Source organism: Ambystoma mexicanum, chromosome 11 (assembly GCF_040938575.1).
Source record: "Ambystoma mexicanum isolate Mex_15411 chromosome 11, UKY_AmexF1_1, whole genome shotgun sequence".
Classification (NCBI taxonomy): domain Eukaryota; kingdom Metazoa; phylum Chordata; class Amphibia; order Caudata; family Ambystomatidae; genus Ambystoma; species Ambystoma mexicanum.
The window spans coordinates 209,661,534-209,681,116 of NC_090934.1; the positions used below are offsets into that span (position 1 = coordinate 209,661,534).

General features: G+C 46.2%; 1 protein-coding gene across 1 annotated transcript in view; it reads left to right on the forward strand.

The window, feature by feature from the left end:
- The window catches only part of ARID1A (AT-rich interaction domain 1A), a 1,380,737-nt gene that overhangs the window by 570,235 nt on the left and 790,919 nt on the right, over positions 1-19,583 (forward strand). Inside the window, exon 7 of the mRNA XM_069622865.1 lies at positions 8,074-8,241. Within this exon, the coding sequence (XP_069478966.1) occupies positions 8,074-8,241 (168 nt within the window). The remainder of the gene's footprint in view (positions 1-8,073; positions 8,242-19,583) is intronic.

The following is a 19,583-nucleotide window of genomic DNA, read 5'->3' on the forward strand; positions in this document are numbered from 1 at the left end:
AAGATGGAGGTTTTTGAGAATGCGGCCCGACCCCCTCGAAAGAGACTCGAAAAAGCCATACCCCTAAAGTCGCTCCATTGGACGACAAAGGGAAGTCCAAGGCTACCATGGCCAAGACCGGTAGCGTCGAGGAATCCAAAAAACCTCGAGTCGACGTAAAACCGTCGAAGACTCTTCGAGAGTCGAGCACCTCTCCAGTGCCATGCAAGAAACACAAGTCGTCGAAGACTTCGACAACTTCGTCAACGCCCTCAACGTCGATAATTTCGACGCCAAAGTCAAATGCGTCTTCGATGCCATTATCAAAGTCATCTTCGAAGACTTCGAAGACACCCTCAAACTTCGAGGGATTTGCCATTTCCTTCGAAGCAGATGGAAGAGGAAGAAAGGAGATTCACTCCTTTGCCCAAGTCATACTTTTTCAAATCTATGTCAGCAATCTATGAAGAGTCTGCTTCAGAAGAGGTTACTCCTTTGGGAGTTACTTATGGTACCAGACAAGTTCATGAGGAACTTATTGACCAGGAATCTAGAATGAGACCTGAGTGATGCTCTACATTCTGCCAGTGGAGTTGACACATCCCCAGAATTAGAATTCGCCAAACCTGATCCTGCAGAGCATGCAGATGCTGGGTACAGGGGTCTTATGACCAGGGTAGTTGAATATATGGGTTGGGGTAATACTTCACCCATTTTTGAACAAGATGACATGACGGATATAATCGTCAAGGGACCTCAGAAATATCCTGTTCTCCCTTTTCACAGGGCCCTTCAAATGACTGCGGAGAAAACAGACTATTGCTGCGACAGCACTTTTCCAAGAAAATATAGACCAGCTGGAACGGATCCTGAATATTTGAATAAACATCCGACTCCAGAGAGTTTAGTCATTCAGGCAGCATCTACTTCAAAATAAACTCCTTATCCAACTATCCCTCCAGGTAGAGAGGATTAAAAAAATGGATGCCTGGGCACGTAAAGTTTTCACGTCAGGCAGTATGGCACTTAAGTCGGCAAATGTCACTTGTACCCTAGCCAGGTTTACCCATACCCTTTGGGACTGTATTTCGGCGGCGGCTGATCATATTCCGGAAGGCGAGGAAAGGGAAGGCTTCCTGAATATAGTCAAAGACGGGAAGGAGGCAATGGGGGAAATGTCTCCAGTCTGGACTGGATACTGCTGATGGCATCAGCAGATCCATGGCTGCAAACGTTGTGCTACGTAGATTTGCGTGGTTGAAGTCGGGATTTGCACCAGACATGCAAGCTAGACTCCTCAACATGCCCTTTGATGGCTCGAGGCTCTTTGGCAGAAAGGCTGATGAAAGCCTAGGAAAACTTCAGACCTCGGAAGCGGCAGCTAAATCACTTAGCGCCTCTTTGCGCCAGCCTCTAAAACCCTATTCTGGCCCATCTTCCTGGAGGGGTCGTTCTTTTCGATACCACTCCTCTTTTGGTAGAGGAAGAGGACAGGCTTCTCAAAGGGGCAAAAGAAACTTCCCTCGTGGAGCACGAGGAAGAGGTGCAAAATCAGCCTCAGGAGCGGCATCTGTACCCTCAGCCACTCCTGCAGCCGCCTCCAAATCCCTCTGAGACCTTGTTACACAAAACACCAGTGGGAGGCAGGATCTCAACATCTGAAGGAATGGCAGGGCATTACCTCAGATGCTTGGGCACTGGAAACAGTAGCCCAAGGTTACTGTCTCCCCTTTCTAAAAAAGGCCTCAATCATCCACCGGGAGCCAACTCCGCCAAAATTCCGGATCCGCTACTGTTGCAGGAAATTTTGACCCTGCTAGAGAAAGGTGCCATAGAACTGGTACCTGTAGCGGAGAGGAACAGGGGTTTGGTACTCCCCATATTTTCTCATCCCAGAAAAGGACGGAGGACTGAGACCCATCTTGGACTTCAGAAACTTGAACAAGTTCCTCAGGAAGGACAAGTTCAAGATGATGACTCTTTCTCAGATCCTTCAGGCTCTCCAACTCCAAGATTGCTTGGTATCATTGGACTTCCATCCAAAGCACAGAGTACCTGAGGTTCGCGATTGGCAATTCTCATTATCAGTTTCGAGTTCTGTCATTCGGGTTGACCTCCGCCCCGAGGGTTTTCACCAAACTGTTGGCGGTTGTGGCAGCAAGTCTCAGGAGAGGAGGTATTCACATATATCCCTACCTGGAAGACTGGTTGATCAGAGCAAGTTCTCCAGAACAAGCTGAGGAACATCTTTCGATCACCTGCCAGTTCCTCCACAAACTGGGCTTCTCCCTCAATTTCAAGAAGTTCCACATGATACCATCCCAGAAACTCCAGTTTATCGGAGCAGTCTTGGACACTTCATCGGGAAAAGCCTCGCCTCCCGAAGTGAGAGCTCTCCACATCCAGCAGATGGTAACGAAGTTTCAGAATGCCCAACATCTACCGGCCTTCGATTTTCTCAGGTTGCTCGGCCTCATGGCATCCTGCATTTTCCTAGTACCAGAGGCCAGGTTGAGAATGAGAACTTCAATGGGCACTCAGAACTCAGTGGTCACAGTTCTCAGGGAATATGTCGGATCTTCTGCAAGTCCCGAGCGCAGTTGCTCAGGATCTTCTATGGTGGGCTTGCAACGACAACATTCTCGAGGGAGTGTCTTTTTGGCAACCATGGCCGGAGATAACGGTAGTGACAGACGCCTCACTCACGAGGAGGGGAGCACACACCAACGATCTGACAATCAGCGGTCGTTGGTCTCCATCGGAGTCCAAACTACACATCAACCTATTGGAGCTGAGGGCAATCAGACTATCTCTGAAGGCCTTTCTGCCCTCTGTACAGGGAAAGAATGTCCTGATAATGACGGACAATACGGTGGCCATGTACTATCTCAACAAGAGAGGTGGTGTAGGGTCACTGCCACTGTGCAGAGAAGCAATGCAGCTTTGTCCTGGGCAATACGAGAAGGAATCTGTCGGCAATTCACCTAGCTGGAGAGAAGAACGCGGCGGCAGAGGCTCTGAGCAGGCAGAGCACGGTCTCTCACGAGTGGGAGCTGGCTCAGGAATTCCTTCTGGAGATCTTCGCCCTTTGGGGAACCCCTCAAGTGGATCTGTTTGCCACCGCGATCAACCGGAAGTGCAATTAGTACTGCTCAAGGGAATTCCCTCAAAGAGGAGCTCTGGGAGACGCATTCGTAGTGGAGTGGAAGTTTCCACTACTGTACGCGTTTCCCCCAGTCCCTGTGATTCCTCAAGTAATCAGGAGGTTGAGAAAGTTCAGGAAAACAATGATCCTAATTGCCCCGGATTGGGCCAGGAGAACGTGGTACCCGGACCTTATAGACATGGCCATCTGCCCTCCTATACGTCTTCCGCAAAGAGGATCTTCTCTCGCAAGAGGAAAGTCGGTTTCTCCATCCAGAGGTCAAGACGCTCAACCTTCACGCATGGTTTCTGGGAAGTTGAGATACAAGGATTGGGATCTTCCGGATGATGTAATGGAAATCTTGCTTTCGGCCTAAGACCAGCAACAAAGTCTTTGTACCGATGTCGCTGGAACAGGTTTAGTAACTGGTGCAAAGACAAGGATGTGGACCCTTTTCAGTGTGGCACCCCAATGGTACTCTTTTCTACTACATCTAGCTAATCTGGGGCTCCAGATGGGAACAATCAAAGGATACCTTGCTGCGCTGTCCATTTTCAAGCGCTCCTCGGAAGAGGTTTCATATTTCAAAATACCATTAATAATTCAATTCTTAAAGGGCCTTACTAATGTATACCCTCCAGTACCTTTTCATGTACTAACTTGGGACTTAAATTTAGTATTAAAATTCTTGACTTGCATACCCTTTGAGCCTCTGAACTCATGTCCATTGAGGCTTTTGACTCTAAAAACTGTCCTCCTTGTGGCCCTATCATCAGCCCGCAGGGTTAGCGGACTTCAGGCTCTCTCATACAAACCACCATATACTATTTTTTATAAAGATAAGGCAGTCCTTAAAGTTAAACCTTCGTTCTTGCCAAAAGTAGTCTCGGACTTCCATTTGTCACAAAAAATAGTACTACCAACTTTTTATCCTCCTCCTCTGGGCAAAGAGGAGATTGCACAGATTAGACAGATTAGATCCCAAGAGGGCTCTTAGTTTTTACATCTCAAGGATGGCTAAATTGAGACAATATAACCAACTGTTTGTGGGTTATACTGGTCATAAATTAGGCTTATCTGTAACCAAACAGACCATTTCCCGCTGGATCATATTAGCCATAGTTGAATGCTACAGATTAGCGGGAAAAGAACCACCAGATGGGCTTCGTGCTCATTCTACAAGGGGAATGGCTACTTATTTGTGCAGCTGCAACCTGGAGAACAATGCATACTTTTGTTAAACATTATTGTTTGGACACTGCCTCTTCTAACAAGGGTTTATTTGCAAAGGCAGTTCTGCATTCGCTCCACAAACTGAAATGAGTACTCCCACCTCCAAAAATTGATACTGCTATGGGAGCCTATCACAAGATGAGGAATACGTGGGAGGACACAATCCATTCGAAGAACAAGTTACTTAACAACTGTGACGTTCTTTCGACTGGATGTTCCTCCCACGTATTCCTCATCGACCCTCCCATCCTACCCCACAGTACAGTTTACGTTTTCTTACACTTTCCTCTCACGAAGAATGTTTCGGTCATGGGACACGCCTGGGTGTTCCTCCCATATATAACGATTTATCACAAGATGAGGAATACGTGGGAGGAACATGCAGTCGAAAGAAGGTTACAGTTGGTAACTAACTTGTTCTTCTGTAAAATGCTGAGCGAGATTGCAGAAGAGTGTGCTGGAACTGTATAAAAGGTGAGGCTTCTGGAGTGTAAAGCAAGTCGACCACAGGAAACGTAGGTAACGAAAGAAGATGATCAGAGATGCCTGCAGACTGTTTGCTAGACCTTGAAGTGACCAATGCTATCCTGACCCCATTTTATATGCCATAGAGGATCTCTGAAGAGGACTCCTTCTTCCCTTTGGCTGGTGGGAACAACCAGTCCCAAGACTATCTTTGAAACAAGCCATCGCTCTAGGTCCTAGGAGTTTCCAGAGCTGCGGCACCCCAATACCAGGGGACCTGCTGCCCATTTTGAGTGCATCATTGTGGAAAGGCCAAGTCTATCCAAATCTGTGCTGAGCCCGTAAGGACACTCCAGGGATCTGATCCAACTCGCCCAGATACCCTCACCAGAGTGTGGTACTGCAGGAAGTGAAGAAGATTGACTGGATGATCCATGTCCTTTGTTGGTGCTGCTGAAAAGGCGGCAAAACCGCAGTGATGCAAGAAGTTGCTGAAAGTCGTGCCACAGGTCCCCCCTTGAGACTGCTGCTGGAAGACGACGTCCATTGTCCGGCCGTTCGTCGCCAGACCAAGGAATGCGGAGCTCGGGTCCATAGCAGCTACATCGCGGAGGAGCCAACACGAACACTTTCTTCAAACTCTAGGCACAGTGGGGGAAAAAGGTATTGCTTACCTGATTCCATGAAGTCGCTCCAGAGCTTTGGAGTGCATGTAGCGGTGTCCAGGGCAACCCACTCTGGCTCAAGCTGCTGCTTGTGTCCCCTTTTCATGTCCGTTTTTAAGTCTCCTTTGTCAGTTGCTAACTTGCTGCTTCAATAACTTTAGACTCTGGAAGAAATCTGCAGGAACTCTTCATTATTCACTGTTTGTGTTCTGTTATTTGGCAAGTGTATATGGCGCATTTTATATCATTTGCATGACCTCAAAGCGCTTGTGGGTTGAACGTCTTCGGGGAGTGTAGGGTATTATAGGGTGCTTGGGTCGCCCAATATGTGAGCAGCTAATGCGATTGCCTGTTGGCTGCATCCTAACATTAGTTGTGGTGGTATTGAGAGATCAGTTGAATGTGTGCAGTCTGGTGGTTGGTCTCCGAGACTGCATTCTGGCGGGATTAGGCCTATTTAGGATGCTTGTGTGCGGCCAGGCCGATTTTTTTTTTTTTTTCTTTTTTTCTTTTTTTTTTTGTTGGTGGGGTATAGCTGCGTTCTAGCAGGATGTTGAGGTGTTCATGGAATACTGTTCGTATGTGAGCAGCTTGGCCGAAAGGTGAGGAGTGCCTGGAGTGGATGTTATTCTTACCAGCCCACTGTTCCGGATTACATTTGCGTGTTTCGCGATCGCTGCACTCCGAGGGAGATGGGACAGGAGGCAGCTAGTAATTTGTAGTAGACTCCAGAAGTGGATAGTCGGCAGTCATATCTAGCGCCTGCAGGACGCTAAGGGTGTCATCTATGATAACCGTTTCCCGATTCTGTCTTGGTGACATATTAGACGCTTTCAGTGGTGTAATTCCTTGGTATCTCCTCGAGCATTAGTCCAAGGCTGTGGTTACTTTCCAGTGTGATGTCATTGAGATCGTGGCCCATGGTGTTGTAGGGTTTCAGCGGCCTGAGATAGTCTTATTCAGGTTTATGGAAAGAGACCGATTTTTAGAGCTTTGCGGAGGCCATGAAGTCTTGGTAGTGTTGAATGTGCGGGGGGACCGAGTTCCACAGTTTGTGCCAAGGTTTGTCGAGGCTGAAGCCCTCTCCGTACTGCCTTTAGCTAAGGTTGCGTTATATAGACTGATGACTTGCAGGCGAAGAAACTGTAGAACCTTGAAATATGCTCATGTTGCACTAACCACTTATTTTCCCCCCATTGTTGAAATCCACATGGGTGCAGTTACCGATAATACGGTCACCTTGTCTTTTCCTTTTCTAACGTTGCTACAAATGTAACCTCAAACAAACGCAAAAGTGAGTGTCCTTTCAAGTGTATTATCTAGTATTTGTAAGAGTTCTACCGTTAGTGTCTAAAGTATTTAAAGTGATGCTGGTGTAAATATAATATAAATCTTTTATATGAATATATGTTTAATTACTTTGTTGTGCCTGTCTAAGATTCAGATCACATCTTCCTCTTCAGATAAGCCTGACTGCTCTGCCACACTACCAAGGTCCTGAGCTGGTACAGACTGATACTAAGAGTTTGGGGGGGGGGATCTACAAATCACTGGGATAGCTTACTAAATTCTTACTGCCAATAGGGCTTTAGGAAATCTCCCCTAACAGGCAGGAGACGACAGTCATTGGATGGGTGCAGTATGATCCGGTCTTTGGAAATCGGGCGAAAAAGGAAGTATTCAAGCTTTTAAAGCAATACTGCTTTTCTTTTCTTACCGGGGATTCCTGGCCTGACTGCGAATATTCATGAGTATGTGAATCCATGCCAGACTCCATGCTGGAGAACCACAGTTACAGGTAAGTAACTTGTTCCTTCAGTTCTTTTTCACAGGACCCTCGTGCGCTGCATCCCACAGAAAACAGTGGAGCCCCTCAAAATAATTCTGTCCAGCTGCTCACATAACCAGATGCACACCCTTAAGATACACCCTATTTGTAGATACCTTGCCCAATAGATACATCCGCCTCGACCACTAAGCACTACGAAACATAGAACGCCGCTGAGTCCCACATAAAATGTGGTCACGCTATTCGCATACTCTGACAATCTGACACAGCACCCGACCATGTGACTCTGTAATAGCAGCTGCTGTTTAGAGACATGGCCATTCTCTACGTACTTTCTAATTGGTTATAAATGTACACATATATTTTACCACTCCTTTACTTTGAATACTTTTTCTAACAGCGTTCATCTTCACAGCACTTCGAAGCCATACCAATGGCAGCATGCGCTATCCAAATATCACCTAACATAATATAGCATAACTGTGCACTGAATAGTAGTACTAGGCAGATTGCTTGGATTCATGAACAATCTGCGCTGGAAGAACAATTGCTAATTGCTGCAATGATGGACAGAAGATATTGTTTTGCTTGCACGTTCTTGTGTAGTCTGAGGAGTGTAGAGAGAAAGTTGGTTTTAATATGCCGTTTTCATGTTCCTGTGCAAAGTGCATGGTTATTGGCTGTAAAGAGCCAGGGCAAATATGATTTGAGCATGCATGTGTTGCACCGCCCTGAGCTTATTTTTCATCTCGTTTTCCTTTTTGCTCGCTCTACATTTGATCTGTACTTTTCTTCAGGTTACATCCAGCGTAATCCACAGATGCCGCAGTACAGCTCTCCCCAACCAGGCGCTGCCTTATCCCCACGTCAGTCTTCCGGAACACAGATGCATTCTGGGATGAACCCCTATCAGCAGAACTCTATGGCAGCATATGGCCCACAGGGGGGTCAGTACGGTCCCCAAGGTAAGGACTTAAACCAATGTGATATGTGGTGGTGCTATGAAGCTACAGTGAAACTGTGATCTCGATGTTGGTTTCACAGGAAGGACAACTTTTTTAATACTGTGCCATCATTGAGTAAATAAAATATTGTTTCCAGTCTCACCACCTCCCACAATCTGCAGCTACTTATATTTTCTATTAAATGCTTATATGTTCGAATAAAAACAGTCACCGTAATGCCTTTTTAAAGAGCCTTGCGCCCCTTCTGGACCTCCATCTGGCCTTCCCAGTGGGGCCATCTGTAGGAAATATTACTTGTCACATTCTATAGCATGGGCATCATCGTATCTGAACTAGCTTGCTGTTTTCCCATCTCTTTGAGGAAAAATATTTATAAATGATTTGAAGCTTTACAAACAACTTAACCTTATTGAGATACGATTTAGGGCCTATTCTTCTACAGACCAGGGCGTGTTGCTCAGCAGCATTCAATTTTCAAATGTGCGTGGCACATCTGTGGACAAGTCTTCTGCACAGGACCTTCCTTACGCATGCAGCTTGCCTTAATGAACCGTCCTTTTCTCTGTGTAAATGGGACTGGAGCTCAGCACAGCCGCTGCACTTAATTGGTGTCTAAATCTCCTTTTTTTAATTTGAGACCTCCCATGTTTATGCTCCAGGTGTTGGGTTTTAATAGTTGCGTGTCTTGCATCAAGCCTTTACCGATTTCCAGCACCATTTTTGGGAGCACCTGTGTTTTGCTCTACCTTATCCTTTAGTCCCTACAGGTGAGGCCCTGCAAGTAAAGCCAATGTGTTCCACAGATTACCCTACCGGAAAATATTGTAGCAAAAAAGTTAAACAAATTTCTGATGCTTGTTAATCTGCTTAGAATCACATGCTGTGCATAGGTCCGACATCCAGTGGTCACTGCGGAGTATTGCATCTTGTTTTTCGTAGTCGAAAAGGGACGTCGACCGGGCGTGTCTGAAATACTATCCCTATAGTGACGTGTGTTGTACCCACAATCCCTCACGCGTCGAGGTCCCTCAGATTGTTTTTTTCCGCCCAGCTACTGGTCGCCTTTACGCGGAGCTCCTCGAGAGACATTGCACATTCCATCTCCTTAATATATCGATCCCTCCCTCGACGCAGTGGTGAAGCTGTCTCCGCCGAGCAAGATCTTCGACGGAGGGGACGAGCGGAGGAGATCCGTCGGCGTTGCCGAACACGTGGCCTGGCCTTGCAGGCCAAATACAGTAGGGAGAGTGGGGTCGTGGGACAACTCGGATTCTTTTTCTGAGAATGCCTTTCCTTTTCCCCTTCCTTTCCCTTGGGGTAGTTATCCCGCTTTATTGCCTCGGCTATGGAGAGGACACCCTTTAGGTTTTGCCCACTTTGTAAGGGCAAGTTTACTTGGAAGGACAAGCATTCACGGTGTAACCGCTGCTTGCCCCTCGATCACGTAGAGGAGGGTTGCTCGGCTTGTCGGCTTCTAAAGCCAAAGACTCTAAAAGACCGTAGGGTCAAGAGGTGGGCGGCCTACGCTATGTCCAAGGCCAGGTGTTCACCCGCCGCTGCTACCACCGACAGTGACGAGGAACGTGATAACACGACCTCCGCTACGGAAGTCGTACACCCCTCTAAAGAGCGCTCGCGCTCTTCGTCGTCTGTCCCCGGCCCCGACGGGCTCGGCTCACGCCCTGCTTATGGGGATGAACACCCCGGCGACACTGACGCACACGATACATCACATAAGCACACAACCCATAGCTCTTCTTCGTCGAAGCCGAAGAAAGCATCAGCGCCCAAGGAGACGCAGTTTATACCGGCGGCCTCCTCGGACCGTTCGGGTTCGAAGCCCCTCTCGCAACCGCAGCCGCGACCAGCAACTGGGCTTTCGGCAAATAAGGGCGCCGCCCCCAAACCATCGGTCGGCGCGCACCAGCAGAGAGCGCACGCCACCGTAGAACGTTCGACACCCGTAACGTCCAAACCACAGCCCTCCGCTGACAAACGAGTCACAGAGAGCTTGGCGAGGATCGTTGTAGCCGACGCCCAGAAGCGTACGCCAAAAGGCACATCGAGCGCTACGCAAAGGTCGAAAGACATGCCGAAAAAGCCCGAAGAAAAACAGGGACTACCCCCTTCAGTCAGGGGGACCCCCCCAGCACACCGGAAGACTTTTCGCAGGGCGACGGGACACTTTCCTCGACGTTGTGGGAGAGGTCGAGCCGTTTTCAACAAGAAAACCATAATTTTCCACCGCTAGACCGCTCAGGGGTACCCCATGAAACCATGGAAAGGCTCCATCTCTGCATGGAGAGAATGGAGAGGTTTATGAACACCCAGAACCCTCCCACTCCCAAGAGAACAAGAGAAGGGCCTCGGGAGGACCCCAGGGCCAAATACCCGAGGCAGGATACAGCCTTAGACATCCATAATGTGTATGACCTCACTCGTGAGGAACAATACTTAGAAGAGGAGGATGATTTTGTGGACAATGAAGGAGGACAGAACCAAGAGGAAGGTCTGGAAGACAGCCCAGACATGGTAGGAGAAGGCTTTGGAGAAAATCCAGAACAAGGACTTTCTCATCCCTGGCAATCCCCATCAGGATATTCGGACACTGATGTCCTGAACCTAAATCCTCCAGACAATTCACCTGTCAGAAACACGTCTCCCATTGACGATCAGCCCACATTCAATGCCCTGTTGCGCAGAGCAGCAGCACATTTCGAACTGGACACTGGGGAGATCTCTCCGGAAATGGACTTTGTGGAAAGAGTAATTAAGGAGAAACCCCCAGTCAGCCAGACCATTCCCCTCCTCGCTTCAGTGAAGAGAAGAATCATCCCTTCGCTATCCACACCCGCACTAATCAGAGGAGTTAATCCTAGGATTGAAAAACTTTTCGCTCCTTCACCCTCAGACCCGTTGTACATAAGGGGACATTCCATTCCGGATTCCCTTGTATCTAATGCAAGGAAGAGGGCAGGGGTGCCGCTGTCCACCAGTGAGGCAACACCTGACAAGGAGGGCAAGAGGTTATATGCCCTTGCTAAAAGGGTCACATCCTCGGCTGCCTTTTCGGCAAGAATTGCGAACAACAATTCTTTGCTGGCTAGCTACGCGGACGCGCACTGGGCCAAACTGCGCAAGGACGCCAAAGAAGCGCCGGAACCATTACGTACACGCCTGCTTTCAACTATTGGCGAAGGAACCCAAGTCAACCAGAGTATTGTAAAGAACTCTCTGGATGCTGCTGAGACAGCGGGACGTTCCCTGGTTCAGGGAATACTCCTAAAACGCCATGTATGGCTACGCAACTCGGGGTTCAAACCGGAGACACAGGCGTCTTTAATAAATAAACCTGTTGAGGACGCAAACCTCTTCGGGAAGGCGGTGGATGAGGCTCTGGAAATGGCTAAAAAAGAGTTTGATACTATCAAAACTCTTGACCAGATCTCTAAGCCCACTACCAGATGCGGCTATGGCAACACACGCTTTTTTCGTGGCCAACGCCAAAAGCAGAATCAGCAGCAACAGTACCCTGCCACCAGTTACCAGACCAATAGTGGGCAGTACAGCCAAAGAGGACAGCGCAGGGGCAAGGGGAGAGGGCGGGGGACCACCCCCAGAGGCTCCCAAGCCCCCAACAACACCAAGTGACGCAAATATTCGATCCCCTCCCATGCAACACCGGTCGGGGGCTGGATAACATCCTTTCTTCCAGCATGGGAGGGAATAACGTCAGAACGCTGGGTACTTTCCACCGTAGCCCACGGATACTGCATCGAATTCAACAGTTCCCCAACATACAGACCCCCGAGGGGACGACACATGACACCGGAACACCTTGCCATCCTTCTCCAAGAAGTACAACAACTGCTGGAAAAAGGAGCCATAGAGGTCGTGCCTCTATCTCAGGTAACGGAAGGTATTTGTTCAGTGTACTTCCTTGTACCCAAAAAATATCTAACCATGCGCCCTGTATTAGACCTGCGCCCAGCGAACAGGTTTATCAAACCCCAGAAGTTTCGTATGGTAACCTTACAGGAAGTGATCCCACTGCTATCACAGGGAGATTACATGACAACATTGGACATGAAAGATGCATACTTTCATATTTTAATCTTGCCAGCGCACAGAAGATACCTCAGGTTTATGATAAAGGGCAAACACTACCAGTTCAGAGTGCTACCCTTCGGCATAGCATCAGCACCAAGGGTATTCACAAAGGTACTGGCCGTGGCAGCGGCCCACCTGCGCAGGTTGTCCATCCCAGTTTACCCTTACCTCGACGACTGGCTCATAACAGGGGATTCTTACGAAACATGCTTCTCCAATACCCAAAAGACTGTAGACCTTTTGTTCCAGTTGGGCTTCTCCATCAACGAAACGAAGTCCAGCCTAGACCCCAGCCAAATCAAGCATCCCGGAAGTGCATTCGCAAGTGCACTGACTGTTGGACTGTCTGCCCGTGTTTGAGCTGCTCCCAGGATTGTGCCGACTGGAATTTATTCTCGCAGGACTATTTCGAGGTGCCCGTCGGCAAGAGGAATTTCCTTGTCCCACGAAACGCGCCTTGCTGGACTGCCGCTGTGACGTGGTGCTCTGCGTACCCACAAGTGCTTTCATTGGTTCCCTCCAACTCACGCCCACCAACGTGTTTCCCGCAGCCCATATCTTCCGAGTGCACGCGCATCCGCGCGCGCGCATCCCGGAAGTGCATTCGCAAGTGCACTGACTGTTGGACTGTCTGCCCGTGTTTGAGCTGCTCCCAGGATTGTGCCGACTGGAATTTATTCTCGCAGGACTATTTCGAGGTGCCCGTCGGCAAGAGGAATTTCCTTGTCCCACGAAACGCGCCTTGCTGGACTGCCGCTGTGACGTGGTGCTCTGCGTGCCCACAAGTAATTATATGAGACGTGTGTTTTAGTCCCTCTATGGTGTTCTGTTCTGTTGTGTTAGGTCTCGGTTAGGAGATACTGTGTTTGTCCTGCTTGTCTCTTCTCTATTGTGAAAAAGCTCCTTTTTTTGTTTTAGGTGCTTTCATTGGTTCCCTCCAACTCACGCCCACCAACGTGTTTCCCGCAGCCCATATCTTCCGAGTGCACGCGCATCCGCGCGCGCGCATCCCGGAAGTGCATTCGCAAGTGCACTGACTGTTGGACTGTTTGACGGGACACGGGCTGGGCTGTATAGAGGTGATTATAACGAATCAAATCATAGAATTGTAAAGACGTGTGACCGAGAACATTGGAAGGTCCCGTCTACCAGTCACACGAGATTATAGGAAAATTAGAAAATATGGTTAATGGCTTACGTAGTGGGCGAAAAATCCGTGCCACCATACCTGAATTTAGCAACGACTCAGATAACACTATAAATGAGTCTATCAAGGAGGTCTCCTTATCTGCCACAGCTATTATGGGGCTATCTATAACCGATGTTTCTTTGTGCGTCGGCCCTATGCACAACTCATGCTCCAGAGTTATGGCTAAGTCGAGCCCGTTGGAGAACGCCCCCACTATCCACCCCTTGATTGGAGTTGCTGATATGGGATTGACCGACTCTGAGACTGTTGCTACATTCAAAATTAACGATCTTAATGATTGCGAGGAGATATTGTACAATCAGTCTCCTTCGACATCTTTAAAGTCGTTTACCAATACGAGCGTTCCGCCTCATGCTGGGGGCACGTCAAGTAACATCAAATTAGTAGATGTTTCTATAATACCACCTGGCATTGAGGCTGCATTGGGGAATCGTATGAGGTTCTCAAAGGCTCCTTCCACACCTGTTACTCAAGCTAGATTTGGCATAGAAAACGTGCACTTATTTAACAATGCTGATGCATTATCACAAACCACGAGTGGGACAGCTAGTATCGGTCCTAATAAATTGATGGGAAGGGACTTTAATAAATTTAAATCTAGTTCCCCCACTGACACAAAAATCAATAATAATCCAATTGATGTTCTTTCCCTCTCAGAACATGAAATTGCGATGTTCTCTGCTTCACAGAATCCAGATGTTAGACACCTTAGTCCACATAATGTAATGGAGAAGCAAAAATCATGCAACGAATCTATGGGTACTGATTTTCCGGTAATGACAAGACTATTAAACCTGTTAGACAAAGGCCATGAGCAAACGCATGGTGAAATAGGTATCCTAAAAGGTGTTTTAGTTGATGTTTTGTCAAAGATTAGTAGGATAGAAGGTTTTCTATTTGCCTGTGACGTGGGTGCTAGGAGTAAAGGTATAAAAAAAGTGGATCACGTGTCAGTAAATCAAACGATTTTTCCAGATCTGAAATCTGAGGCTACTCAACCTCGAATTGAGAGCATACATAAGGCCTCGCAAACCTTGGCAGATCCAAGGATGGCAGGAGAGAGTAAACCATCCTTTGCTGCCATCACAGCTGCCCCCAAATCTGATCCCAAAGAGGTGATAGAACCAATGATTCAGAAGCTGTCTTCGGCCATCTCAGCTAATGTGCTGGCCATACAGCAGCTGACGAATCGTTTTAGTGAGCTTCCGTCTGCTTTGCCTCCTGCAGACCGCATTTTTGGAGAAATGAGGGGTACAGAGACAGGGCCACATATAGAGGGGAATATACTCCCTTCCAACTTCTCTGATCTTACCAATCTAATCGATCTAGGGGATGAATTATATCCAAAAGAGCCCTCCACAGTCACCCTATTCTCACCCATTCTCGCTCAAGTCCCGAGAAGAGAAGTTATGACTAGGAAGCAGAGAAAAATGGCTGCTAGAGCCCAAAAAAGGAAATTCCATCAAGAAAAAAATATTAAAGCTGCCAATAAAAAAACAAAAAATGACTTTACGAAATCACACGCCCACAATGAGGCGGACAAGAAATCTTGCTCTTCTATAATATCCGAAGACCAGGTCATTGACTTGGAACAACTTAATCCAGAATCCAAGGAACTGTTGAATCTACCTAGGTCTTGTGATTCTCCTGGTTCGAACCTTAAGGGACAGTGTGCTAATAATGCCAAAACGCATGCTAATCTGGAACGAGGTACCCTAGGTCCCGCAACAGAATCTGTACAACAAGATACAAATTCGGAACCTATTAATCTTAAACAATCGAATTTGTTGAATTTTTTCCCTAATATGAGAATTAAGAAAGCATCGCACATAATGAAGGGAGGAAGTGGTCCTAGACTGTTGAAAGAGCATAGAAAACCAGCGCAAACACAAATACCCAAGATTGATATTAAAGAACCTCAGGAAGGTCCTCAGGTTCCTGTGCGCGGGAATGGCTTAACTGACTATCCGAGTTTGGAAAACCATCGTGGAGTAATCATTGGGGCCGAAGTCCCCCTTGTTAAACTCCCAGACGAGGTTGATTTACATCTTTCCCCAGACATGCCATCTATTATGGGTTGGGAATCTAATGAAACATCTAATGGGAAAATGCCTTTAAATCGATCTGCTATTCTCAAAGCTTTCCAGGATATACCAGCATTAAGAACCATTAGATCCTCTGATATCGATTGGGTCCGACTTTCTTCTAATAATAACAATAGGATGATCTGTGGTTATCACTCGCACATTATCATGAGAATGATTTGGGCCCAAAGATCTGATTTCGAACTGATAGGTTTAACCCCATCGATATTTCAAAATGAAGATTTAGCTAAATCTTTTGTTGATAAAACAATTCCCAAACAGGTCACACAATTAGGGTTGAATGAGGGAGTATTCCCAGCCCCATTAAATGATGAACTCTTCAAACAATTTATGACTTTAGCGATGGCCTGCTCTGGTATTAAGTCAAATGATCATCCAGCCCAGATTTCGACTTCTCAGAACATGGCCAACAAATAGAATAAGGGGCGGGGACTTACATTAATGTCCTGGAATGCCTGCGGCCTGAAAAATTTTCGGCTTTGGGCATCTTGAGTGGAACCTGAAGTACGCCCCGAGATCATCCTGATTCAAGAATCTATGCATTTGTCCCACTTTGATGTCCCAGGGTACTGTACCCATGTCCAACCTGCTATCAAGGGCCTACTGGGACGTCCTTCTGGTGGCCTTGCCGTCCTCACTGACAAGGCCTGCAGAATTTCCTCCGATTTAGTCTTTGCTAATTATTCTATAATAGCAGTAAAACTAAGAGGTATGGGATGCGGCACCGGTACATTGATGGTCATCTGTTTGTATTGGAATCACGTTTACATATCCCTGCCTAATTTACATGAGATACTGGACAAAATCCTTGTTGATATCATAGCCGATGATCCCGGCATTCCCATAATTGTTGGGGGGGACTTTAATGCCTCGTGTTTTATACCACCCAACGGGATACACTCCCGTTCTCCTACCCCTTCTATGCATCTGGGGAAACAGTGGGTTGACTATTTCCTCACATGGGACATCCAATTGGTGACCCCCAACCTTGACCATTATGGATATACTTGGGCTCGAGGTGGGGCATCATCAATGATTGATTACTTCTTTGTCTCTACTAATCTTATGCCAGATGTTGTTTCATTGGACATATGTGACCCAGCACTAGGTGATCACATGGCTTTATTCCTTAATTTGAAATCTTCTCTCCGACATCACGATAAAGATTTGGCTTTAACAACTATTGCTTTAGATAGGCCAAATATCAGTTTACGTTGGAATGGTAGACTGTGCTCAAAAATGATGGATCGACTGAAATATGACACCACTATATATGTTCCCAAGGTTAGAGCAGGTAGTGATTGTCCCATTGTCGAAAGGAATAACGAACATAGTATTCAGACTCATGTTCAGTCTCTAATATCTACAAATCAAAATACCCAAACAGTGTCGCATCATCATACATTTAATCTAGTAATAAAAAATCTTCGCAAAGAGAAACGCAAGGACATACGGAGCCTTGGCCCTCCCTATCTAATGGGGGATAATTACGTAAAGCTAAAAGCGAAAATCAATCAGAGATACCGTAATACGCTCAAAATCATGAAATATGAGTTGCTGATAGCTGACAATCAGAAGATCTTAGCCTGCCTTTTAAGACACGACTCCAGACAAGTTTGGTCTGCCTTACGACAGTTGACAGGAGTCTCATCATTGGTGAAAGAAGCAGCTGTAGCTGCCACTACCTGGGTCACATATGTACAAGCTAAATTTGCCCTTCCGCCACGATTTGCTGCTATCGACACCAAGAACTATCACACCATGATCTTAAAAAAATCCCCTTGGGTTTTGGATGATATCATTCGAGCGATTGATAAGATTAAGCCCTCTCGGGCCCCCGGCCCTGATGGCATCCCACCATGCTTGATAAAGAAGGATTCCCTTTTTTGGGCTAGAATTCTTGAGAATAAATTTGATAGTGTCTACCTGACAGCCTGTATTCCACCTTCCTGGTGTTCGGCGAATATCATCCCGATTTATAAAAAAGGGAGTTGGGATGATCCGAACAATTTTAGACCAATTGCACTTATGGATGCATCAGTGAAGATTTTTACCTATTTACTGCTGGAATCCATTTTACAGATTATAGATCAGCTAGACATTTTGCCCAAATATCAGGTGGGCTTTCGCAAACGCATGGGGTGCACACTTAATGCTTTTATACTAGCACATCTATATGCCCAAACCAAGGGGAAACATACCGGTCCAATTTATATGGCGGCCTTGGATTTAACGGCGGCGTTTGATTCAATCATCCGCGCAATTCTCTGGGAAAAAATGGTCGCTTTTGGTTTCCCGATGTCCTTGGTGGCCATTATAGCACTTCTACATCAAAATACTACATATCGAATAAGATTAACCAAAGAAGGAGCTCTAACTGATAAAATACCTACAGAAATTGGCCTCAAACAGGGGTGTAATTTGGCTGCAGTGCTGTTCAACCTATATCTGGCCGACCTTGATTCTGCTTGGGCTGATATTGTTTCATTTCCAGTGAAATTGGGTAGTTTGGCAATCAACTGGCTTGCTTTCGCGGATGATCTTTTGTTTATGGATCGCACCCCGTATGGCTTACAGGCCAAATTGACAGCCTTTCAATCCTATGCCTACAAAAATAACCTTCAAGTAAATACACTGAAATCGTTTATTATTGTGATCTCTGATGGGAAAAGGAAAAATATTAAGTTTACCTGGTTGCTTAACGAGTGTGTGATCCCTAAGGTCAAGATGATGTGCTATCTAGGTTATCAGCTTTCCGACTCTTATTCTATAGGAATGTGGAAAGAGATGATTAATAATAAAGCTAAACCCCTCATCTCACAAATGAAGATCATATATCACAGATATTGTAAATTTTCCTTGGACCCCTTAATACAGTTCTACCTATTAAAGGTAGAACCAATACTTCTGTATAGCCTAGACATGTGCATATCCGAGATAGAGCCTTACCTGGATTGTATTCAGGGGAAATTATGGAAGCAAGCTTTGGGGATGGCGATGTCAATACCGAACACGATGATCTGCCACGAAGTTGGGATCTTACCCATATCTGCCAAATGGTATTGGCGACGACTTAATAACTACGTCAAAATATTGGCTCCACCGAAAAAATCCTTATACGAGGACTTAGCACACTTATTGTATGAGGAGAATGTACCCTCTTTGGTAAAATTTAAAGACAAAATGGATAAAATACTAAATGAAACCTCGATTGATAAGGATGACTTAATTTTAGGAATCCCAGCTTGTAAAAAGAAATTCCAAAAATACTTCTGGTGTGCATGGTAGATCAAATTGGTAAAACCAAAATGTATTATGAATATGCCAAATTCACCAGAAAATTTGGAGATCGTGCGCAATATTTGGATATCTTTCCGTGTAACACTGCTAGAAAACTATATATGAGATTTAAATTGAATCAATTTATCACAAATGAAAGGTTGTTCCTGTGGGATCCCTCGAGCCACAGCAAATCTATGGGTTACTGTCGCTTCTGCGGACAAGGAAGAGTGCTTGAAACCCTGAAACACCTTACTATGTTTTGTCCATTTTTCAATTCCCAAAGAAATCTATCCTTTGGGCTGTACATGTATAATGAATCTGACACATGGAGAGAATCCTTGTGGAGAAGGTGTATGGAAGGTTTTAGCCAACGGTTGACACTATGTTTGACAAGATTTTTAGGATCTTTGGATTCAATTTTAATAGCGCAGTATAAACTGCTTATAGAAACTACGGTTTAGCTCATTCCGAGACACTGAAGTTTTAATCTGAGAATGCTAGTCTATTCTACTATGTGTTATTCTACTATGTGTTAATTTGTTATTGAGGAATGATCGATGAGAAATATTAGATGTATGTGAATGTATAAATGTGATCGTAATTTGAAAATTGATTTATAATTCTCAATGTTTTAT